Below are 23,434 nucleotides of genomic sequence, written 5' to 3'. Positions count from 1 at the left end.
CTGTCCCTGGGGTTTCACCTGCACCACAAAGAGTTTCTATGTGCACAGCGCTATTTCTCCTGCTCCTGATTTAGCTGGAGCTGAAGAGCCCAGCCCTCCTCCCAGGCCCTTCCCGCCAAGTCTCAAATCCATCTGACTGTTTTCCATGTGGGATAAAAGCCTTGGATAGTAAAACACTCATTGTAAAACTATTTTCCATTGGCTTCATGGCCACACACAGCTGGATCGCCTCCTGGAGCGGCCGGCAGGCAGCCTGCTTGGAAGGGTTGGGGCTAGCATCCTGGAGAGGAGCCTGGGTGAGGACAGGGAGGAGGCAGCTCTGCCTATTAGGTCCTCCTTCCCTCCCTCCAAAACAAAGCCCTCCCACCCTCTCTCCATTGCGATTGGTGGCTGGGATGGAGAAGGGCTGGGACAACTGAGCTCTCCATCTATTTAAACACAAGGGTGGGGCCCCTACAGTTACTTGCCTGGTACTATTGCACCTTGGCGAACAGGAGCATTACCCTGCAGAGCAGCACCATGTCTTGCGTGAGTAGAGGAAGGGCTGGGGCAGCTTTGCTGCAGGTGGTGCTTCACAGAGTGGGAATGTGCTGTGTTGGCTTGGTGTGATGGTATTTGCGCTATCCTCCTCAGCCCCTGTGTCAGAAGGTCTGCTAGAGCTGGGTGCCTGCTGCATCCATTGCAGAGGGGTGGCTGTTATTTCTTCTGGCAGACATGATTCTTTGTCCTTGCAGAATCCCTTTAGGAGTAACGTGGGGGGGGTCCTTGCTGGGTTGGCTCCCAAGCTGGGGTAACCTGTTTCGCAGCAGCTTTGCTCTGGGGAAGCGGTTGCCATAATGCTTATTGCTCTCTAAGCATCTTTTCTGGGCAGTCTTGCTGCTTGCTTCTTGGCCGAGGTTTTACTGAGTCACTGTGTCGCTACTTTCCTTTCTTACAAAAATAATGTGCTCTACAGTAGTGTCCTTCTGTGAGTGCCAAGGACCGCCAGGTAGATGATTGTCAAAAGAGTGATTGCAGTCATTTGATTAATTAATCTTTCATTAGACAGAGGGTGATTCACCAGGGAGTGTCCCAAGTGCAGACTTATTAAAGTGGGATGGGGGAAAGATTCTTAGTTGTATTGGGGTCTTCCTCTGTGGTGACAGAAAATGAGTACCTAGGGGTTTACCAGGGTATTTTAGTTCTAGAGAGAAGGTGGGGAAAGGTATGCACATGGAGCAGGAGAATGCTCTTGCAAATGTTGAGACTACAGAAAACACTCCAGCTCTTGGAAGATGGAGAGCAAATTGTCTGAGCCCCTGGACATGGGCAAGGCTTGAAGTTCAAATCCAAACTATGGAAGGGAGTGGAGGCTCCATCCATGTGCAGCCAGGCTTGTGTGGGATGGTGAGGCCCACAAGGCAAGCAGGTGTGTTTGTAGCAGGGTGGGTGTGATGGGAGCTTGCAGTTACTTAGGCTTTACTGCTGTGAAATACAGATAAGTTGATGACAGCGGCAGGAGGAAGGTTGGGAAATTGGGCACATGTCTATGGGATGTCACTGGTGCAGTGCCCTAGGGGAAGGGAGCTTCCCTGTCTCCAGTGGTCCAAAGCAATGCACTTGCAAGGCAGCAAGGAGAGCTGCCAAGTGGGAGTAAAAGTGAGCCAGCAGGTACTGAGTTAATGTCTCTGCCTCCATGTTCCCCAGGGACCGGTGTGCACCAACTTGGGTCTCAAGCCCGGCCAGCGCCTCACTGTCAAGGGGAAGATCGCTCCAAGCGCCAAGAGGTAAGCTGTGCTGTGCGGGGCAGCACACTGAGCTGTCTTCTGCTGGCTGGGGACAAAAGGAATCCCTCCCTTGGGTAGGAGAGGAGTGGCTTTGGAAGGGGTTAACACTACCAGTGCTTCGCAGTGAGTCACTGCCTAATGCACTTTGCAGACGCACTGTACTGCCAAGGGGCTAAGCCAAAGCAGATGTGAAGCTCCAGCTGCGTGCACTGGCACTGACCATATCCTCTGCAGAGCAGGGTAAAGGAAACAGAAGCTTTGTGTATCTGATTTGGTTCAATTGCATCCCCACAGCCACATCCTCTCCCCTGCATGAAGATGTTCCAGGAGTAGGAACACATTTACAGTGCCTTGCATCACCCAAGTGGCTGGGAGGTCTTGGGTGCTCTGGCTCCACGGATGCTCTCAGCCACAGCTTATGGTGCAGATGGAAGGCTGCATGTTGCAGCAAGGCATCTTGGGGTGCTGAAATTCACTTTCACCCAGAGGAGATGCTTCTTAGATGCCAGTGGGGAAGGAAGCATCCTTAAATGTGCAGGGATCAAGGTGTCTGGGAAAGCTCCACAGCAGCCCCAGCCCTTGTGCAGGTCTGTGGTTGGTGAGGTCCTTTGGTGGGTAAGGTGGAGCCTGTAGGTGCTGTACCAGCACTAGCGGTGTTCCAGGAAACATGTCCCAGCTCTTCCCAGTGCCTTTGAAGCACGTTAGCATCAGTGAAGCCTCCTGGGTGTTCCCTTGCCAAATAATGTCTCCTCTCATCTGGGTAAGAGGCCTGGGGCCAAGGTGGACACTGGGCTGGGAATCTGCTTCCTCCTGCTGCCATTGCAGATGCTTTGGGATGGCTAATGACATAGTAATTATGACAGCTGCCTGCAGGGTGGAGAGGAAGGCAGTGGCTGCCAGGCAGGATGCAGAGCCAGCTAACTGTTTGGGCCTGAGAGGAAACTGTGGAAAGCAACTGATTTCTTGGGAGCTGGTTTGGGTGTCGGGTAACTCCCTGTTCAGGGCTCTGAGTGCTGAACCTTTCTCTTGTTAAAGGCTTCATGGAAACCAAGTGGTGCCTTTCCCAGGGATGGTACTGTGGGGCTATCCCCCCAGTAGAGGAGAGTACCCCTTACCAGCACAGCAAAGGGTTTCTCTTTGGTTACCCTCAGCTGGTAAAGCAACAGACTCGGAGATGTTCATGGCGATGAGCAGCATGCTACCACAGTGTTGATTAAAACAGTATTGATGTCTTCTTTCTCTGCAGCTTTGTGATGAATCTGGGGAAGGATGCTTCCCACCTTGGGCTTCACTTCAACCCTCGTTTTGATGCTCATGGTGATGTGAACACCATCGTGTGCAACTCAAAGAAGGTGGAAGAGTGGGGTACAGAGCAGAGGGAGACTGTCTTCCCTTTCCAGAAGGGGGGCAGTGCAGAGGTGAGGCCTGGGATGCGCTCTCTGTGCACGACATGGTGAAGGAAGAGTGCTTGGCACAAGGCACCCAACGGCAGGGACTCCCTGTATAGGAGGTGGCTGGCTTCTCCTGCTTGGCCAGTGCTACCACCCAGGGCTTTGAGCAGGGACAGAGGGTGGGGATCAAAGGTGCAAGCCCCATCTAGCTCAAAGGGTTGTTACTATTGAACAGAGCAGGGAATAGGCATCTCTTGGGAGACCAGAATAACAGTCCCGTTGTTGAAGAGCAGGTTATGCTACTGAGCATGTTCACCCTGCGAAGTGGAGGGTGACACAGTAACACTGTGGAGGGGAAAAGCTTGAGGGTGTCTTTGCAGAAGCTTTCTTTGACTTTTCCATTTGTCTTGCAGATCACTTTCAGCATCAACCCAAATGATGTGACAGTCCACCTGCCAGGCCACCAGTTCACATTCCCTAACCGGCTTGGTCTCGCTGTCTTTGACTACTTTGATACACAAGGGGACTTCACACTGCAGTCCCTCAGCTGGGAATAACTTTTCTCTCACCCCTTCATTGCAAAGATACAGAAATATCATTCAATAAATAAGTTTTGTCCTACCCAGTCTCAGTCTAATCTGTTTCATACTGCAAGTCCATGTGGGTTGATCACTTTGCTGGAGGGGCGAGGGAAGGAGGGTAGCCAACATATGTGGGTGATGTTGTGCCAGTCTTAAAGTCATGGAGAGGAGGGTGAGGGTTGAAAGCCCAAGGAGAGGCTTGGGACAAACAATGGGGTTAGGTGTGACTGAGGAGGAGAGTGGAAGGGTCCCTTAGGCAAAGTCACCTGCTCTTGAGGTCTAGACTGGCTCATTATTCTTCCTGAGTAAACTGGGTTTATTAACTCTCACTCCCTAAACTGGGCAGCCTTGAGTTGCTGTGCTAGGTAAACCTAGTGGGGCATGGAATGAGGGAATAATCCTCAGCTGTGCTAGCTTTGGCCTGCACCCATCTGTAGAAGTTCATCCTACTTGTGACACAGCTCTCCTATGGCTTCTTGGGGCCTCTTACTGCTGCCTGGAGCGGCAGTAGGAAGGGATGCCTCAGTGTGGCAGAGCAGGTATTGGGGTCCTCACCCAACTCCTTTCTTCCAACAACTGCAGAAGCACAAATGCTGATGTGGCACAGGAGGGTGGTGATCTGGAGAGGTCTGCTTTTATTCTGGTCCATCTGGAGCTGGGAGAGGTGGTAATGCCCAGCTGGGATGTGGGATGCTAAGGATGCTTTTGTTACCCCTCCACTTGTATTAGTTCAAATGAGCCTGAGCACTTTGCAGTGTAAACTGAGTCTGGATTTGGAGAAGTGTGGAGCTAATGAGGCATGTTTGGTATTGCAGCATAGTTCTCAATGGGCTGTGGGTCACTACCCAAGGTATGAGCCAGCAGCTGCCTCTGGGGCTCTCCCAATCTAATGCTACTATGGGAACAAGGACTACTGCCGGTGGGCATGGCAGAAGTGGGAACTGCCATTTCCATAGTGCACAGCAGTTGGGATGGAAGGACCCAACCTTTGTGTCCTCCTTTCCAGGCTTGGCCATGAGCAACATGAAGCACCAACAACTTGATGTCTTACAAGCACTCCCCACAGGTTTGGCTGGGTGGAAACCTCTCATTAAGCAGTTGCAGAGTAGCTGCAACACTGGGACTTGCCCCTACAGCGGCAGCACTTCCTGTTCTTGCTCTGTATTTCATGAGGCTGTGCCAAGTCCCGTGTCTCAGGTACCCATGGCAGAGGAAGTTTTGGCTGCGAAGAACTGGGGGGCTGGGGGGGAAGAGAGAGACACGGGCTCAAGATGGGCTTTTAAGCTGGGAGGCAGAAATACAGGGGGTATACACGCAACTCAAGGCTCTGCAGCTGGATCTCTCTTGAAGCCCCATGTTGCCCAAAGCCAGTCTGCTCTGGAAAGCACTGGAACAGGCTGCCCAAAGAAGTGGTAAATGCTCCATCCCTGGCAGTGTTCAACGCCAGGTTGGACAGAGCCTTGAGTTACATGGTCTGGTGTGAGGTGTCCCTGCCCATGGCGGGGGGTTGGAACTGGGTGATCTTAAGGTCCTTTCCAACCCTAACCATTCCATGATTCTGTGATCACATCCCACTCTTTAGGTCTACATCTATAATAGTAAACACAACATCTAACATTGCCACCCTGTGCATAGGCATGGCCGGGGGACAGCATGGCTTGGAGGGTCTTTCCATGGGGCAATGTGAATGAGGCCATTCTTTCTGGGGATAAGAAGAGAGTTTAGCCATATGGGAATGACCCATGTTAGGCTAAATGGACCTGGCCCAGTTTATACAGTGGTATTGGCACAGTCTGGAGTTGGGGATTTCCTCAACCTTAGCAGAGACATGGTGCGGCTGAGGGCCCCCTGCATGAGCTGTGATGATGGACACACAGTCTCCTTACAGCTTCTTCTGTTGGGCTGACTTTGAGAGCTCAGCAAATGTGCTGACAACCCTCAGGCTGTACTTCAGGGCAATCTCACCATGTCTCTTAACTGCACTTGGAAGTCTTTTTTTAGCAAGATTCTTCAAAGGGATATTTTCTGTGGCGGGTGGGGGATGAAAGCCAAGTGTGAGCTTTACCACAAGAGGATGAACCTAATTCAGGTCTCCTGCTAGCGTGGCTGCTCCTCGAAGTGACTCACGGGTCCTGTGAAATCTGTGACTCACTGTTGTCCTGACTTTGTTATGGCTTGGCCCGTTGCTAGCGAGGAGGTGAGAGGTGGCGAGGGCTCCCCAGCTGTGTAATTTAGAGTATGGAGGCTGACTCCTCCCTTCCACCCACTTGCTGGCATGTGAGGGCAGAAGGACCCAAGGATGGAGCCAGGATCCCCAAGACACACATCCTCCCCCCGAGCTGAGGAGGGTGAGCAGTGTTGCAGAGAGGAAGGTGTGAAGGGGAAGGCACTGGAAAAATGACAACAGAAGACACTGCATGCCAGCATGGAGGGTGATGCACTTTTATTTCTTGGCTCAACCCCAGCCAATGTTCCCAACCTGGGATGCTGCTCATCCCCCACAGTTCAACAGCTCTCCCAAAATTGGATGCTGGAGAGGAATGATTCATCAGGGACTGTAGCAGTAGGATAAGGGGTAATAGGTTAAAACTTAAACAGGGGAAGTTTAGATTGGATATAAGGAGGAAGTTCTTTACTGTAAGGGTGGTGAGGCACTGGAACAGGCTGCCCAAAGAAGTGATAAAATGCTCCATCCCTGGCAGTATTCAAGGCCAGGTTGGACAGAGCCTTGGGTGACACGGACTAGTGTTAGGTGTCCTTACCCATGGCAGGGGGGGTGGAACTAGATGATTTTAACATCCTTTCCACCCCAAACCATTCTGTGACTATGATTCTACTAAGTGGAGGGATGCTGTGGCCTCCCCCTAGCCCTTCCATGGCTCCTAGGATGGTGCTGGTGGCCGTGCCATGCCCACCCTGCGGCACTGGCAGTAGCTGCGAGTGAGTAGGGTGTAGAGGAAGGGGTTGATGCAGCTATTGCTGTAGGCCAGGCAGGTGACCCCGAAGTTGAGGTAGGCTTGTGTGGTGGCACCAATGCCCAGCCCCTCACCCCAATAGAGCCCAGCCAGCTGCCAGGCCCAGAAGGGGAGGAAGCAGGCCCAGTAAACCACCACAATGGTGGAGATCCTGGACAACAGCTGCCAGGCAGGGACCCTGCCAGCCACCGGCAGCCCCAGGCCCCATGCGGAGGAGCAGTATGCACGGGCCAGGCGGGTGTAGACGATGCCCAGCACCACGCCAGGTGCCAGGATGCTGGTGGTGAAGAGCACTGTCAGGTAGAGCCGGAAGGCTGCCGGTGTCCAGGTGGGGATGCATATGCGCTTGTGGGGGCCGTCCTCCTCCCGCAGCTGGGTCATCACCATCATGGGGGCCGTAAGCAGGAGCGAGAGGAGCCAGAGGACAGCGCTGGCCAGTTTGCGGTAAGCATTGCTCGCCCACCTGGCCCGCAGTGGCCTGGACACTGCCCAGTACCGCTCCAGGCTCATGGCAGTCAGGAGGAAGATGCTGGCGTGCATGGTGAGGAGGTCCAGGCTGAGCAAAAGCCTGCAGCCCATATCCCCAAAGAACCAGTCATGGGCGAAGTAGGTGCAGACCACAAAGGGGATGGTGGAGAGGTACAGGAGGTCAGCCAGGGCTAGGTTGATCACATAGACCCCCAAGGAGCCTGCTGAGTGGCCCGCCACCCTGCCGGAGGCTACCAACATGGTGTAGATGTTCCCCACCATCCCAGTGAGGCACATGATGAGCAGCACTGCACCCAGAGGCACCGTGACTGGGCTGTCCCCTCCCAGGACGCTACTGTCATCACCCACACCACTGCTTTCCTCCAAGAAGCTGCCACCCTCAAGATCCTCTCCGGGTCTTGTGCTGCTGAAGGAAGGGTCATAAGACATCTTTGGGTACAGCAAGCAAGAATAAGGCAGGCTGTCAGAGACCTGTTCCTTCCCCCTGCCTTCCCCCCTTGCTATATATTGGATACGTGTAGCCTTGCCAGGAAAGCAGCTGAGGGAAGGGAAGATACAGGGTACTCCAGAGAAGTCTATTCCTCACCTCCGGCGACCCAGTCCATTTTGCTGGTCTTGTCCATCACAAGCTCTGTCTGTTGGTTTCTCTCAATCACCAAAGGGCTGAGAAGGGGACAATGCCCTTGCCTTCAAGACCAAGAGGTGCAAAATAACCTCTGCCAGCGAAGAGGAAAGGTCTCTGATCTTCACCAGCTCCTCATTTGCTTCTCCAGTGCTCACTGGGCCCGCAGAAACCAGCAGACTCGGTTGGCAAGTGGATTTCTCCTCCGAAGTCTGTATCTTCTCAACTCAGACAGACTCCGAAGAGGTGGGCTCTGCTCCCTGAACTAACCCCTGGGGAGTTGCCTTGCCCACTGCAGAGAGGAATGTGTCTGACTCAGAGCTTCACACACCGGTGTGAATGCAGTCCCAGTTCATACCAGACTCAGCTGCTAGCTGAGGAGACCTACTGTCTGCCTTCTCTTTCCTGCAGGCACACTCTTTCTTCCCCCGTCTTCCCGTGCCTTCTTCCTGGTCCCTCTTTCTTCTTGTTCTTGGCTGTCCTCATTTGAGAGAGGAGATAACTGAAAGACAAAACTCCCTAATGTGTGGAAGCATCACGCTGTGGCTTTAGAAGGGAAACCAGAGCCAAGGAGCTGCCACACTGCTCTGCTTGTCCCTTAGCCAAGCTAGGCTATGAAGGCCTGTCCCCCACTCCCTTCCAAAGACATCAGGGCCCCTAATGTACAGATAATGGATGTAGCCCCCAGTTTGCAAGCAAGCCCACCAGATGGCTGGACATCTCACACTCTCTATGACCTGGCTCTGTTCCTCCCTGCTGTTAGCCTGTTAGGTAGGCACCATCGCCTTCTAGCGGGGCATCATTGCATGGCACCTATGCCCTGATGTTGCTGTACCCAATGCTCCCTGCCCTTTCTTCACCCGCATTTTAGCCTCATTCATCTCAGGGAACACTCCTGGTGCTGTTTTTCACCTAGGAAGTCGATGCTCCCAACAGGTTCTGGCAGTTTCAGCACAAAGAGGGCTCCCCAGGGAACCAGAGGGGGACCATGACTTTGCCCATTTTGCTCTGATGGAAAAATCCACAGTTTAAATGCCCCAGGAAATGCAATGAATACCTACAGCTCTTTGCTCTGATTGTCCGTCCTTTTTGTTTCTCAAGAAACAGCCTTATACCTTAGTAGTCAGCAGCTCAGCTAACCACTGTTAGCCTCCTAACTTCATTTAGGAAATTAAAATAAATTAGTGGGATTTTTAAATGTATTTCTTTACAAACTAAAATACTGGTTACCTCATTAACTCCAGTTAGCTCCCTTAACACAGGAGATGCCTGCTCTCACACTACTGGTGTAAAGCTGCAGACACATCAAATACTACAGCCATCAGAAGAACTCAGCTCGTCCTTCCAGCACGTGAAATACAGCTCTGCCAGGAGAGCTTTAAGAGATGATCTTTAAGATATGAATCATGGGTTGATTCAGTGGTTAGGGCTAACTGTTACTAGAAGGATATGAACATACAGACTTCCCTGTTACACTACTGCATAAAAACATATGTATATGTGGTATACAATATAAACATATGCAATATATAGGGCAGAATGAAAATGCCAGGCCTTTGACACAGAGAATGAGGGAATCTGTGATGTCTTTGGACATCAACCTCAAGATTCTAGTAAAGACAAGTCAGAACTCTGTATCAGACATGCCATAAGCTGCTCTCTGCAGGACACACCCCTCTCCATTGGTTTGACTACAGGCTCAGATTTGACAGCTGAACTTCAGTGGCATGAATATCCCCCCCAGTTATCTTTCCTAGGTCAGTATTCCACCTCCCATCACTTTTTATGTGCACACACACACACACGTTATCCACATACACACATATGTATACCCACACATTGTTTCTGAGCTTCTCTCTTCTCTGTAGCAATCAAAGGAAGGTCTGAAGCAGCTTTCAAGCCCATACACAGCAGGATGAAGCAGGCTTCACATCTGGCTGTTAGTTTACATCTTTTAAGTGACCTTTCTCAACTACAGCTCTGATCAAATATGTACATGTTTCACATCTCTGACACCAGCAGAGAAACCATTTCTTGTAAAGGAACAGGTCTCCTAGTCCAGAAGCCCCTGCAACCTGCTGGGGTTTAGCTCCAGCCAGGCAGCTGTCTTCTTAAGGTTTGTGGTTGCCTGCAGTTTCATGCAGGAGTGATGCTGGGTCCCAAGTCCAACATAGCAAGTGCCAAGTTTTCAAGGCCTGCCAGTGTCCAGTCATATCACAGCAATTTAACAGTGACAGGTTGCACTGAGGAGTCAGACTCTCAAAGTCTTGTACTTGAAAGGAAGCAGCTTAATCGGGTGCTCAAAACTACGTGGACCATCTATGGGGGAAGAAAGTGCTTCAAAGGGTGCTTCAAGAGCACTGTGTTTCTCTGATGTTGGTCTCCTCTTCTCTCCTGACAGCCCAGCAACAGGACCAGGTAGAATCAAGTCACAGCAGGTTTCTCCATGGCTTCCTAGGATTTAAACTTGAAGTAGGCTTCAACTGTAGTGAAGGAAAAAGGTGGTGCATTAGGGCAATACCCTGAACTGGAATAGCAGGAGGGGAAGAAAACAGCATCCAGGCACTTACTTGCATATTCTTGTGGCGTCATGGCCTGGTTGATGACACTGGTGAAGGCTGAGATCCAGTCCAGCTGGTCAGTCTCTGTCTCACAAGTGAAGAGGTATTCCCGGTCGGGGGTGACGATGGTAAGGCCATAGTTCCAAGAGAAGTTGCCCTGTGTCCCTGTAGGCAATCCCTTCTGGACACTATATCCATTATCTCCGCTGCCCACAAACACTTCACCTTTAGCAAATGCATCCTGCACATCAGAGGGAAAAAGTGAGGTTTACAGAATCTCAGAAGAACCAGGGAATAATAGCAAGCACCTGAGGACAGGAGGAGAGTGGGTGAGGACCAGGGATGGTGATCAGGGGAGGTCAGAGAATTCAGAGAAGCAGGGAGGTGATGCTCAAAAGCAGCAGCAGAAAGGAAAAATTACAAGCATAGATCTAGAGAGGTCTGAGAAAGGAAACACTGCTCCGTGTCACCCCCCATGTCACTCTCCTCCCCATCACTATTTTACACTGCTGCCCTCCCTGTTCCCATTGTTCACAGGCAGTGAAACAAATAAAGAAAGCATACAATGAACTGAGATGGAAAGGGGAAGACCTAGAGCCCATTCAAAGCAGCTGGGGAATCTGCAAGCCTGCCTTACTGCAGAGCAAAGACTCTGACTGCACTGTGACCCTGCCCTCAGCACCGTTGCCTGCAGCTGCCAGAGGTCAGATCTCCTGCTCACCAAAGGGTCCTTGAAGTAGGTGAGCCTGCGGTGATCCAGCGTGAACCAGCGCTTCTTAAAAGCCTCTCTCTGCTGTGAAGGGAAGAGGTGACATATGTAAGCGGACAGTGCCCTCTGCTGCGAGCAGTGCGAATGGATAGCCAAAATTCATCCCAACCGCTTGAACCAAGCCCCTGCCTTAACAGCAACCTCCTCCTCACCCTTTCTAAGCTGAGAGTAGGGATCAGTATCGGGTTTTACAGTCCCAACTGCTGTCCCCAGCTCTTGGACTTCTGTGAAGAACCCCAGAGTTCAGACAGGAGAAATCTAGACGCTAAATACCTGTAAGGTCACGCACACACAGACACATGCAGAGAGATCTGTTGTTCTGGGAGAAAGCAGGGACTCTGGCTTCATCTACTTTCACATGTGTCCTTCCCCTTCCTTTTATTGTCCCCTCCCTTGGTGCACACACACAGTTCCCACGGGTGTCTAAAGAGTCGGGGGGAATGGGGAAACAGCAGGAGAAAAACATTGAAGTAGGGAAGGTCAGTGGCTCTCTGGCAGGTCCCTGCTAGATTTTCTCCCCACAGCAGCTCACCTTGGGACCAGTCTTCTCCATGTATCCCTCCTTAAGGAAGTTTCTTGTCAGCCGATTTTTTATCTGACAAAAAGGCAAGAGTCAGATAAACTCAGCCACGTTTCTTTGCTATTTGCTTTTGCTCCTCTCCGTCCCCCTCCTTCTATCCCCCAAACTCAGTTGCCTTTTATATTAATTTTTGAAGAACTGCCTAGCCAGGAGTCACTTCTGCCTTCAAAGTGCCCAGAAAGGGCAGAATGCAGTTGTTCTCAGGCCACCACAGGCACTTCTACACACACTTTCTCATCCCTCTATCTAAATACTGCAATTTCTACTTCTGTACCTGGGCTTCTAATAGTAACTAATGGGCTCTTATAGCACATCACCAAGTATCAGTGGAAGACTCAGCACTGCACTCTAGTGCTGACTTACCTCATTATCACTGGCAATGGGAAATGCTACCTTCAGATAATGGAACTGCACAGAGCGAATGGCATTAAACCAGTCCACTACCTCCTGAGAATGAAAAAGGACAGGACAGAAAACTTAGGCAAAGCAACACTGAGCCATCTTAAATTCACCCAGCTCAACCCTATGTTAGCTACAAACACAGCCAGGTCTCCCTCCCCAGCACCTATATCATCTCCCTCACACACAAACAGCACGGCTGCCCCACTCCCCACACCCACAGGCAGCAGCACATTTGCACATCTTCTGTGGCAGCTCCTTCCACACAAACTAATTCAGTCAGTGCTCCTGCCCTACTCCCTGCAGCAAAACCCTCTCAGACACACAGACACAGAGCCAGAGCCCCCACCCCATTACCTACCTACAGTGACTCACACACACATACCTTGTGCTACCCATGCTTCAGACTATTTAGTATCAGGAGCTTCTCAGATCACCTCAATTGCTTTGCAATGTTTGATGCTAAAACGAAATACCTTTCCACTTTCATGGTAGACAAATATATTCCGAGTCTTGTTGTCTTTAAGATAGGTGATCTGCAGGCCATTGGGGTTCCCAATCTTCACTGGTTGAAATGTAGCATTGATGACATCTATTTTAATATTGATTTTGGGCTCTTTGGCCTGAAAACAGAATAGCACTGGTCATGAATAAGCAATCCTAGTGGGAAAGACACTTTGTAGGGTAAGAGAGAGTCAGTGGATCTTAAAGGTAGTAACTGCTCCTACCCAACAAAATTGCTGTAGCACACACTCACTTCACTATGTATTGTGCTCAAGCTCAAAAAGTGGGCATACACACACCCCATTTTACATTTGACCTGTGCCTACTCTGGAACTGCCAATAGCGCACTGTGAGTGCATCTGACTTTACAGCTCAGCCAGTCTAAAGGCTAACTGACCTCAAAAGGAAAGAGTCCACTCCTAGAATCATAGAAACATAAAATAGTTGAGTTGGAAGTGACCTTAAAGACCACTTAGTCCAACTCCTATGAAATAAGCTGGGACATTTTCAACTAGATGAGGTTGCTCAGAGTTCTGTCCAACCTGACCCTGAACGTTTCCAGGGGTGGGGCATCCAGCCACCAGTGAAAAATCAAACCTTTTATCAGCAGTGAGGGAAGGGTATAGGGACGCACAAAGGGAGGACATGGGGAAATGTCACCCTGACAGTAGGATGGGGACCCCTCTCTTCAGAGACATGTTTCTGTCATCATCCCTGGTCTGGGATAAGGCAGGCAACCTCAGAAACAGGTTGCCTTGCATATGAAACACCTCTGTGCCTGCACTGTCCTGAGTGGAGTATGCACTGGCTTGGGAGTTGACCACCATACTCACATCCTGCTTCGTGAAATACTTCAGACATCCCTCTCTCTCAGACAAGAGGAACTTGCGGGGTAGGAACTGCCCATTGTCTCGACCTCGCTTCCAGAGGATGCCTTCCTTCACTCCTAGGAGCAGAAAGGCCACTTTTAAAAGCATCCTCTCACAAGCATGGTAGGCATCAGAGAGCTGCATGCAACCTGGGGTCCTAGCCATATCTTTGGGATAAAGCACGTAGAATCACAGAAGGGCTTGGGTTGGAAGGGACCTTAATAAGCTCATCCAGTCCCAAGCCCCTGCCACGGACAGGGACACCTTCCACTAGACCAGGTTGCTCCAAGACCTATCCAACTTGGCCTTGAACACTGCCAGGGATGGGGCAGCCACAGCTTCTCTGGGCAACCTGTGCCAGTGCCTCATCACCCTCATAGTAAAGAACTTCCTAATACCTAATCTAAATTTACCCTCTTTCAGTTTAGGGCCATTCCCCTTCATCCTATCACTACATGTCCTTGTAAGAAGTCCCTCTCCAGATTTCTTGTAGGCCCTTTTAGGTACCATAAGCTGCTATAAGGTCTCTTTGAAACCTTCTCTTCTCCAGAACAAGCCTAGCTCTCTCAGCCTGTCTCCATAGCAGAGGTGCTCCAACCCCCTGATCATCTTCGTGGCCCTCCTCTGGACTTGCTCAACCAGGTCCACATCCTTCTTGTGTTGGAAGCCCCAGAGCTGAATACAGCATGAACATGATGAACTATTGCTGAGAACAAACACCTGAGGAGAGGTCCCACCTCTGGCTTACAGCTGAAGATGGTGGCTGTTCCTTGGTTTGCAGCCCAGATAAATTGAGATTCCCAGATGCTTCCCACCTCCTATTCTGGCTTCCACTACTGTCTGTAACAGCATGAGAGCCATCTTTCCTGTGAACACCAGAGTCCTGGAACCTTGTGTAGGACCAGAACTCTTTCCACTCAACTCTACAGGCCCTTGGGCTCCAGCACCTTGTGTCACAGCACTGGCAGGGGCATTTCAAAGACAGCTGCCATGGTTGGAGGGAGTAGTTTGCAGCAGGGCAGAAATTCCTTATTGAAGACGTCTGGCTCCAACAGGATAGAAAATGGCTTTGAAAAAGCACAGAAGCAACCCATGGCAATACCAACCTACACTGGCCACAGTTGAATCCCCTCTCCAAAAAACACAATACCCTATAAATACCAGCTGGGTTCTCAGGAGTACTTGTGGGATTTGCCACTCTGACATTATGAGCTTTCTTCTCACGGCACTCAAAATCTTCCAGCAAAGGCAACAGGCAGGATATTTTGATGCTGTGCTCTGCTCTTACCATCAGAATATGGCAGCTGTTTTCCTGGCTCAGTGAACTCTCTGCGTTCATATTTGGCCCGTATCCACTGTTCTCTCAGCACACTAGGGAGAGAGGTGACAGGTAGCTCAGAAACACTTAGGGGAACCCAGAACTGCCATTCCCCCTTTTTTCCTATGCAGCAACTTACTGGCAGTCATTGTAGGTTGGCTGGTAATAGTAAATAGGGATGTGAGCTTCATATATGCCTTTAGTCACAGCATTCCCATGCTTGGCCAGAAACTGCAGAATTAGACAGAGAGTTAGTTCCTTCCCTTTGATGCTGAGTAATGTTGGACCTTTTTCTTTCCTGACCCATGACAGGGCTAGATGCACATCAAGCTCTAATGGAGCATTCTCCTTCCCCTCCATTGTGACGTCCCAGTAATGTCTGGCTCCATAAAGGTGGATCTCAAAGGTCCTGTCTGCTTTTAGAAGTTACATTGATTGCACCTGAATCCAAAGAATGCCATAAATGCCAATTCTGTGGGGCTGGGTGCACACACACTCAGTGGATTTGCTGCCATGCCCCACATCACTGGGGACACCATGTTCAACAGCTATGCAATGCCTTCTGGGGGGACATTCCAAAACTCTTTGCTCCTCTCAAAAGAGCAGCAAGATACAGATTATTCTCTTTGGATGTCCAGAAAATGTTTTCAGTCCCCTGAAGATTTATGGGTTGAGGGGGGTGTAACAGGGAGAAGTCAAGTTCCCACAGATGCCATTTTTCTCAAGAGATCACATTATATCTGGAATCTCATCTCAGAGCATGGAATTGCCCCAAATTTTCCCCTCAGACTGCTGAATCCAAGAGAAGACATTGAATCTGGATGGTGCTGGTGAGTGGGAAATGAGTAATCTGGAGTGACAAAGACCCTGAGCCTTGGCAAAATACATTGCAAGAGCTCTCCATTTGCCATAAAGTAACAGGACATGGAGAGACACATAAGGCAAATGCATCCTGCCTCTCCCAGTGGGCTATGGGGAGTTATCCCTGCACAAATATCCAGAGCATGAGTAGCAAAGGGACAGATTAAATCAGACTGTATCTTCAACTCTGTGCAAAGGGCTGACTTTCCCAGGCCAGTTAGTATCTGACCTAGACCCAACCCACCTGACATACCAGTGGGGATAAAGATCTCACCTGCACCTGGGCATCATCCCAGTGGTCCATCTTCAGGGATTTGACTTTGCTGATGCTAGGGATGTTGCGGTGAATTCCTGAACAGCTGAGGCATATAAAAACACCCAGAGTAGAGGATGCCCAGTCAGGGTCTGCGGGTATAAAAAACGGTATGACTAGAAATGGTAAATTCCCCTGGGATGTATATCTCAACTGAGAACACAGTCCTGAGAAACAGAGAGCTGTGTGACCACAGTTTCATCTGAACCAATTAATTAACACCCAAAGTATATATGCTGGTTAGGAAAAAGCATAGCTATTATAGCCCCCCCCCATCCCCCCTGCTTCAACCACTTCATCTGAATCTTTATTAACCTGAACCTTGAAAAACTTCAAGTGCTGCGAAAATTCCCTTTGCATAAAGAGTCACCCATGATGAAAGTGAAACCACCTCTGGGAAAAGACTCCAGCAGTTTAGTGCAATACAGCAAACGCACAACGGTATTTAGCTGCAGAAGTGGAAAGCAGCCCTGAATCCAAAATTTTCCTGGAAGAATTTAAGAAGGTGAAAGGATACCAATTATCCCAATCTTAATTTGGCTTGGATGGTATGCTCCATGTGCCCCTTTTGGGAAGAGCATGATGAGTGTTTTTAGCAGTGCCCATAGGACCTCAAACTGGGTACCCTGTGAAGAGAGCAAGCCCTTCAGGAAGAGAAATCTTCAAGGCGCCTGTAGCAGGTTGTCTGCTCAGCTGAGTCACAGAGGAGACAATGCCCTCCTGAATCACTCCTTCTTTGTGGAGCAGTTAGGATTTCACCGCGAGCTTTCCTGTCAGGTCCTGACTGGGCATGACCTTGATTTGTGTTGGAGATCTGACATGACTACAACCCATGGCGCTGCAGCTACACAGCCCCTGCTCAAAGGGCACTGCCGCATCCCCGTCCTTCTTCCCACCGGCACTGTGGCAGCATCTCCTTCCTCCTCCCTTGCCAGCTCACTTCCAGGGAGAAGAAGTAAATACCCAGAGCAATGACTCCCCTTCCCCTCTACTCCAGGCTCCCGTGCAGCCCAAGAGCTGTTAGAGAGCAGCTCCTGCTTCCAACTCTTCCTCCAGCAGCCCTTGGGGACTCACCTGGCTTCCCACAGTCTGCACATAAAGAGTTTTCTGCTCTTCTCCACACCTCCTTCAGGGCCTTCATGCTCCGCTCATGTCCTCCAGCCATCACGTCCCAGCGCTATCCCTCCCAGGCAGGGCAGGACCAGGAGGGCAGCCTGCGCCTTCTGCACCTGCAGGCCAACCCAAGGGAGAAGGAGCCACCGGAGAGACAGCAGCTCTGGCAGAGAGCAGGAAACAGGGAAAGCAGGAGAAGCCGTAAGGTTAACGGTAGGAGCGTGGAGGCCTTAACGGCACACCTGAGCCGGCTGAGCCCAGGCAGGGGCGAAGAGGCTGAAGTGCAGGCAGGCTATGGGTGAGGAGGAGGAGACCTGCCCCATGGGCGGGGAGGGAAGTGCAGCAATTAACCACAGAACTGGTTTTGCCGCATTTCTGCTGGTGAAGGGACAGGCCAGGAAGAGAGCGCAGCAGCCAGCAAGTTGATAAAGGCGAGGGGGCCGCAGACGGCGGCCACCAGTCCTGTCAGGACTTGTGTCAGGGCTCATCACGCTCTGTGACATGGGGGGTGGTTTTGGGCTGGCCTTGCAGCACGTCAGGAGCTTACACCAGTCAGCTGGCTGCCACACAGGCATTACACACACCTTTAAAGCAAGGACCAGAGAGCAAGAAAGTTCAAGAGTTCAGCCAAAGTCACTCAACCAACCATCTAAGAACATGGCAGTGCTGATGCCCCCCTCCAACTCATGCTGGTGTCTGTCACTACAGAAACCAAGGCTGTTGAGCCAGGTCCTGCGTATCAGAGACTCAGTGTAACAGCCGAGATGCATCCCCCGAGTTGTCTTCCTGGACTAAGAGGAGCAGCTCAGGTGCCACTAACACCAAACAGTGATAGCTTGAAACAAACCCCTGGACCTTTCCTGATGAAATGCAGATGTTAACTATTGGGAGGAAAAACCTTTATTAAACAGATGGAGACGTACAATGCTGAGAACGCATCTCAAGATGAGAGATCAGCACAAGGCACCACCGCAAAACCCTTTTGCTAGGAGGCAGCTGAGGGGAGGAGGGAGCTGGAGGCACTCAAACCTGAAGGAACCCTCCCTCCATGCACCCCAGGGATGGGAACAGCCACCTGCGAAGTGGCTTCTCTCTCCCACCCCTGCCTAGGGGCACAACGCACCGCTATGATCAGGCGAGGGGACGCACACAGCTCCCACACACGAACGGGACAAGAGGACCCGATGCTGGCCCCACTCTGCTCCTTCAGGCTGAGACAGCCTCCCCCTGGTGCCCCCATGAGGCCGTCAGCCTCCCCTGCCCGGGGCAACATGGCGGGCGGGATGGGGCGGTGCGGTGCCGCCCCTCACGGCGGAAGGGGCGGGCGGCAGCGCGGTGGCGGCAGCGTGGTACCGCGATGGGCCGCAAGAAGAAGAAGAATGGTGCAGGCGGCAGAGAGGGTCGGCTGGTGGTGACTTTTGACGAGGACAGGCGGAGGTGAGGCCGGGAGCGTGTGTGTGATTTTTGCAACGGGGTGGGGATATCTGCCCGTGAAGGGCTCGCTGAACGCCGCGTGGTTCGGTGTTGCCGGCGGCAGGGAGTACCTGACCGGCTTCCACAAGAGGAAGGTGGAGCGGAGGAAGGCGGCCCTGGACGAGATCAAGCGGAAGCTTAAGGAGGAGCAGAGGAAGCTGAAGGAGGAGGTACCCCTACAAACACACCACACCCCCCCCCCCTGCAATGGCCCTCCGTGGATGCGGGGTGTCCGCCTCCCGCCATGGCGGGCAGGCCGCAGGGCAGGTGGGTCTTGGGTCGGAGGGGTGGCGGCTGCAGGAGCAGGGGTGCCGCAATGACCTGTTTCAATCCCCCTCAGAGGCACCAGGAGTACCTGAAGATGCTGAGCGAGAGGGAGGAAGCGCTTGGTAGGTGCTGGGACCTCGGTGCCGGGGGGTGGGCACCCGTGGACTGGCAGTATTGAGTATTCGCACACTGTCCCACAGCATCAGCTCCTTGCTCCTCTAGTGTTCCCCCTGGGCAGCAATCAGTAGTGACCACTGCAGCCCTCGTGTCCTGGTGGCATAGGGGGTAGGAGGGTGTGCAGAAAGAAGCAAGCAAGAGGGCATCTTCAAGTCCTATGCTGGGAGAAGTGCTGGTGTTCAAACCCTTCCACCCTTTCACTCTGGATGCAGAGACTGGGTTCCCCCTGAGCATGGCACTGCAGGGACAAGCAAATGTATCTTGTGGAAGATGGGGTGCTTTGCAGTGCAGGATCTTTTTTGTCTCCCCAGATGAGGCTGATGAACTCGAGCACTTGGTGACATCACGCACGGAGTCTGTGAACATCGACCACCCGAATCACATTGTAACCGTGACCACCATCAGTGACCTGGACCTCTCCGGGGCACGCCAGCTGGGATTGACCACACCTGTGGTAAAGCCTCTTGCTGCCTCACTGGTTGTGTCAGCTGTAAATGTCCTTGGGGCAGGCTACATAGGGCTGGTACTCCCTGAATGTGCCCACAGACTTGCAGCAGGCTGGGAGCAGGGATGAAAAAGGAAACTTGTAACTTCCTAGTTTTTTCACAACTTACATTGGCCCTTTAAAATAGAAGAAATGTCCTTACATGAGCAGCTCGCTCAAACCTCCTTGGAATCCTTTGCTAGTACCAACTGACCTTGTGTAGGTGAAAGGTGTCACAGGGCTGGAGGTGAGAATGTAGTATTTTAAAAGCCAATACAATATGAGCAGCAAGGTTTCAGGCTTTGATGCGTGGCTGTCTTCTATCTCTTTCATGTGTCCTGATCAGGAAAAATTATTAGGACAAACAGGCACTTCTCTCCATGATCCTGTGCTTGGACTACAAATAAAAAAAAAACATTCATTTCTGGATGCTGTTGCTTTTGTGTTCAAAACATATTGTAACTGAGAATCTCGTATTTGGTCCAGAAACGCTTTCAGGCCCTGGTTCATTTGATCCTTTTGATCTTCATGACTGTGGCTGGATTTGAGCTCTTTGGAGAAGTGTCTGTGTTAACCTTTTACATTTGTGAGGGTGTTTTATAATCTAAAAAGTTACTTAAAGAGGCTTTGATATAACAAGAAAAAAGAGGAAACCTTCAGTTCATAGTTTAGACCAGCTGCGCAGCCATTAAGCTCATACTGAAGTTTTTGGATCTTAGGGTGGATTACTGCAGGACTTCTCACTGGTTGTCCATTTCCGAAAGAAACCTTGTAATAAGAAACCTTGAGATTTGGACAGCAAGGGATGTGGAGAACTAAACAAAGAAACTTCACCTATGATAAGATGGTTTACAAAACAGAATGAAACCAAGAAGGCAGCAGAAACACCAGCGTCACAAAACTACCTGTTATAATGTATCTTAGGTGTTTTGTTTGGTTTTTTTTTCTTCCTTTTTAAGGGCAAGAGTGATGAATCAAAAGAAGAGAAAGGAGAAGAGGTGGTGAACAAACCTGTAAAAGCAATGCCCAAGAAGTCCAGAAACCCTTTCCTGTCTGAAAAGTATGTATAAATTCACTCCAGCAACTTGCTGCTAGGCTTTGCAAGCTGATGATGATCTTTCCTTCCCAGCTCAGTGGTGTGCCTGCAGGGCAGGGAATGCTGTGCTGCTGGGCAGGAGCCAGCAGAGGGCACTGGCAGAGCACAAGCCTGTCCCCGACGCTCGATTCCGCTGTCATTGATCCCTGGTGACAGCAGCAGCAGGAGGAGGATGCAGAGCAGGGCGGGCTTTGTCCTGAAGTGTTTACCTAGCCCTTCCTCTCGGCAGATACTGCAGGGGAGGGTGCAGAATTTGTCCCTAGGATTGAAGGTCGAAAGACCCTAAAGCTTTGGCATTCTCCATGTTTTTTCAGTATCCAGGATTTACAACTAGCTCAGGAATGCAGAGTATTTCTTAACTCTGTGGTGGCTGGGAAGCTCAATGCTTAGAAAATTCACTGTGGTTGTTACTGCACACATAAACTTGCAGGTTTCCTGCCCTGCCAGGATGCTACCCAGCACAGTGGAGTTCTTCTGGAGCTCACCGTGATGAGCTGATGTCTACTCCTGCTGGGCCACACAGGGCTCTCCTGCTTTTGTTGTGATGTCGCCTTGCTCCTGCAGACTTTGTTCTCCAAACGTTTCTCTCTTCCTGCCCTGCACAGGGTCTCTGCTCTTACTGCCACGCTGCACATGCGCAGCCGGAAAAAGAGAAAAGGAAAGAGACTCCAACGTGGGCAAGGCCCACGCAAGAAAATCCAGAAATCCGGCACGGGGCGGACCACTAAGACTCAGCGGCGGAGGCTAACGGGCAAAATGAGCCATGATCAAGATTGATGAAGGAACTAGTGCTCAGCCCAGCAGCTGGGACAGTGCTCCACATCTGGCCGGCTGCTCTTTGGGACCCTTTCACTGTGGGCAAGGGCCTTGTTGACTTGGCTCTCTGACCAGCAGTGAGCCCAGATCACCTTTCCTCTCCCCTCCTGAGCTCCGGTCAGGGTGACTATGGACACTCTACCCATGTGTTTCCACAATGAACTCCAGCTACTAAGTGCCTGGGTGCCATGGAGTCTCTAAAAACTTCTGCTGGGATCACACTGTCTGTTTGGCATGACCCTTCTGTCCTTGGGCCTCCCCTTCCAGAGCTGACACCTGGCTTTATCAAAGGAGAGGATCTGGGGCAGAGTGCAACAGGCACATGGTCATGGCAGTTTATGAGGCTTGGAAGAGCTCTGCTTCCACTCTTGTGCATCAGTGCCCTGGCTTTTCTCCTGTGCAGTAAATCCTTTTTCCATAGGGGTGGGGTGTCATCTTGTCTCATGTGTTTCTTCTCCAGTGCCGCACTTGAATGCAGGGGTACTCTTTGTTTGCTACCTGTGCCAGGTGGAATTTGGTAACACTGTGACTAAATCTTTAAGTCATTTTGCTAAGAAAAAAAAAAAATACCCACTTGTGTCTTATTTGAACTGTAACAGCAACTGTGCTAAGGCCAGTAGCAGTTGGAAAGGGGGGAGATAGTTCCTGGTTCTTAAAGGATATTGAAATCCACTGGTGCTTGGGAAATGGAGCTATTTCTGTGGTGCCAAGCCAGCCAGAGCAGGAATGGCTCATTCCATTGTCTGCTGAATGTGCCGATCTTAATTGCGATAGCTCAGAGGAGTATGAAATGCCCTAATGCCCTTGTTGTATGTGTGTGGCCCTCTCTGGGATGGGAGTGGCAGAGGCTGCCCTTGCCCTTTACCTCAGGGCTGCTGCAGTCAGCAGCAGTTAATTGCCTTTCTTCTTCGGACTTCAGTATATGTTTTTTAGCATGGATGCCTTCAGCAGGAGGGGAAAAAAAAGAGTTTGCATGGTTTGGGTTAAGGAATACTGGTGGCAAAACTGAGTGAATCCTCTGAGGAGAAGAGCAAGCCTAGGCAGCATGCTGGCCTCTGTTCTGGAGTATCTGTAGGAGATTGTGGCCATTCTGCCCCTGTCAGCCTCCACCCATGCCACATGTGTACTGGCAAGGAAATGACAAAGGAAGAAAAGGCTTGTGTGGCCAAAACCCCCACCAGAAAACTGGCAACCCAGCAATGGGAGAGTACATACGTTCCTCATGCCAGAAGTGGGAGGGGAAAGAGCAAACCAGTGCTTGAGGCTTCATGGAGAAACATCAGAGCAATGCTGATGGCCACCAGCCACTAAAGCTAACTGCAGCCTGGTGGATCTCTCCAACATTTCTTGGACCATGTGCACACTGAGTGTTGAGAAGGGTACAATCTCAACGCTGACAGCAGCCACACAATTTCTGCTGGAGCATCTTCCTCTGGAGGGAACTGGGTGGCATGCATGTGAAGCAGGGGGTCCCTTTGTACCTCCCTTCTGGAGGTGAATGGTGGGAAAGTGGATACTGTTTTATCCCATGTGCCTTGCATGCTTGGACTCTTTGAGTCCTATACTGAGCTGAGTTCTTAAGCGCTAATGTGGAATAACCTCAGTCACATCATGAAAATGCAGTGTATGTGGTTCCCTCACCTCCAAAATAGTTTTGGTACATTGCCTTAAAGGCTGCTCCAGAATGCACATTAAGCTCATGAGCTGTGTTACCCGGCCTTCCTGTCTTGCCTTGAGGTGTTGGCTGTTTCAGAGCTGTGAAAACAACTCCAAGGCAAGGCCAAAAGTGTGATGCTTGGCTGGATTTCATCCAAAGTGTCCAAGAGGATCATAAAAGCATTTCTCCTTGTGGTTTGGTAGTTAATATGCTCTAGAGCTATTGTGTGGTTGTTGGGTTTGAGAGGGATGTAGGAGGGAAGGAGAGGGAAATTCTGCTTAGAATGGTGTGCCAAGGGGACTGTAGCTCAAAGCTGGAGGACATTGTGTGACATCCTTTGTATGGGTCATACA

General features: G+C 50.9%; 4 protein-coding genes across 4 annotated transcripts; 2 read left to right on the top strand and 2 right to left on the bottom strand.

Moving 5' to 3' along the window:
- The first annotated feature begins 379 nt into the window (after positions 1–379).
- On the top strand, positions 380–3,778 carry LGALS1 (galectin 1). Its single transcript, XM_062620599.1, has 4 exons — positions 380–528; positions 1,687–1,766; positions 3,013–3,184; positions 3,571–3,778. The coding sequence occupies exons 1-4, from the start codon at positions 520–522 to the stop codon at positions 3,712–3,714; spliced, it is 405 nt and encodes a 134-aa protein (XP_062476583.1). The 5' UTR covers positions 380–519; the 3' UTR covers positions 3,715–3,778.
- Positions 3,779–6,569: 2,791 nt separating this feature from the next.
- On the bottom strand, positions 6,570–8,293 carry LOC134164617 (urotensin-2 receptor-like). Its single transcript, XM_062620597.1, has one exon. The coding sequence runs from the start codon at positions 7,629–7,631 to the stop codon at positions 6,621–6,623; it is 1,011 nt and encodes a 336-aa protein (XP_062476581.1). The 5' UTR covers positions 7,632–8,293; the 3' UTR covers positions 6,570–6,620.
- A 1,726-nt stretch (positions 8,294–10,019) lies between these two features.
- Positions 10,020–17,868, bottom strand: LOC134164616 (arf-GAP with dual PH domain-containing protein 1-like). Its single transcript, XM_062620596.1, has 11 exons — positions 17,073–17,868; positions 15,960–16,090; positions 14,964–15,055; positions 14,795–14,877; positions 13,471–13,583; positions 12,610–12,756; positions 12,098–12,181; positions 11,687–11,749; positions 11,107–11,178; positions 10,395–10,626; positions 10,020–10,307 (listed from the first exon to the last, which is right to left on the bottom strand). The coding sequence occupies exons 1-11, from the start codon at positions 17,161–17,163 to the stop codon at positions 10,279–10,281; spliced, it is 1,137 nt and encodes a 378-aa protein (XP_062476580.1). The 5' UTR covers positions 17,164–17,868; the 3' UTR covers positions 10,020–10,278.
- Positions 17,869–18,395: 527 nt separating this feature from the next.
- Positions 18,396–21,845, top strand: NOL12 (nucleolar protein 12). The gene is made up of 6 exons (XM_062620591.1): positions 18,396–18,548; positions 18,649–18,754; positions 18,925–18,973; positions 19,340–19,482; positions 20,472–20,572; positions 21,214–21,845. Exons 1-6 carry the CDS (start codon positions 18,469–18,471, stop codon positions 21,383–21,385), a joined length of 651 nt encoding a protein of 216 aa, XP_062476575.1. The 5' UTR covers positions 18,396–18,468; the 3' UTR covers positions 21,386–21,845.
- Positions 21,846–23,434: the final 1,589 nt, after the last annotated feature.

The sequence above is a fragment of the Pezoporus occidentalis genome, unplaced genomic scaffold (assembly GCF_034315485.1).
Source record: "Pezoporus occidentalis ecotype Australia unplaced genomic scaffold, CSIRO_AGI_Poc_V1 ctg221, whole genome shotgun sequence".
Lineage (NCBI taxonomy): Eukaryota > Metazoa > Chordata > Aves > Psittaciformes > Psittacidae > Pezoporus > Pezoporus occidentalis.
The sequence above is the reverse complement of the archived record's forward strand: the minus strand, read 5'-3'. Positions and strand labels throughout refer to the sequence as shown.

What these genes read in the sequence shown, in the direction of transcription:
- NOL12 (XM_062620591.1), top strand. Translation starts at nt 18,469, where the DNA reads ATGGGCCGCAAGAAGAAGAAGAATGGTGCAGGCGGCAGAGAGGGTCGG. An exon ending in TTTGACGAGGACAGGCGGAG is followed by an intron (nt 18,549 to 18,648) that starts GTGAGGCCGGGA and finishes TGCCGGCGGCAG; the next exon opens with GGAGTACCTGACCGGCTTCC. An exon ending in AACCCTTTCCTGTCTGAAAA is followed by an intron (nt 20,573 to 21,213) that starts GTATGTATAAAT and finishes TGCCCTGCACAG; the next exon opens with GGTCTCTGCTCTTACTGCCA.
- LGALS1 (XM_062620599.1), top strand. An exon ending in ATCGCTCCAAGCGCCAAGAG is followed by an intron (nt 1,767 to 3,012) that starts GTAAGCTGTGCT and finishes CTTTCTCTGCAG; the next exon opens with CTTTGTGATGAATCTGGGGA. An exon ending in AGAAGGGGGGCAGTGCAGAG is followed by an intron (nt 3,185 to 3,570) that starts GTGAGGCCTGGG and finishes TTTGTCTTGCAG; the next exon opens with ATCACTTTCAGCATCAACCC.
- LOC134164616 (XM_062620596.1), bottom strand. Translation starts at nt 17,163, where the DNA reads ATGGCTGGAGGACATGAGCGGAGCATGAAGGCCCTGAAGGAGGTGTGG. An exon ending in ACAGCTGCCATATTCTGATG is followed by an intron (nt 13,584 to 14,794) that starts GTAAGAGCAGAG and finishes TTCTGCTCCTAG; the next exon opens with GAGTGAAGGAAGGCATCCTC. An exon ending in AGTATTTCACGAAGCAGGAT is followed by an intron (nt 12,757 to 13,470) that starts GTGAGTATGGTG and finishes TTCTGTTTTCAG; the next exon opens with GCCAAAGAGCCCAAAATCAA.
- LOC134164617 (XM_062620597.1), bottom strand. Translation starts at nt 7,631, where the DNA reads ATGTCTTATGACCCTTCCTTCAGCAGCACAAGACCCGGAGAGGATCTT.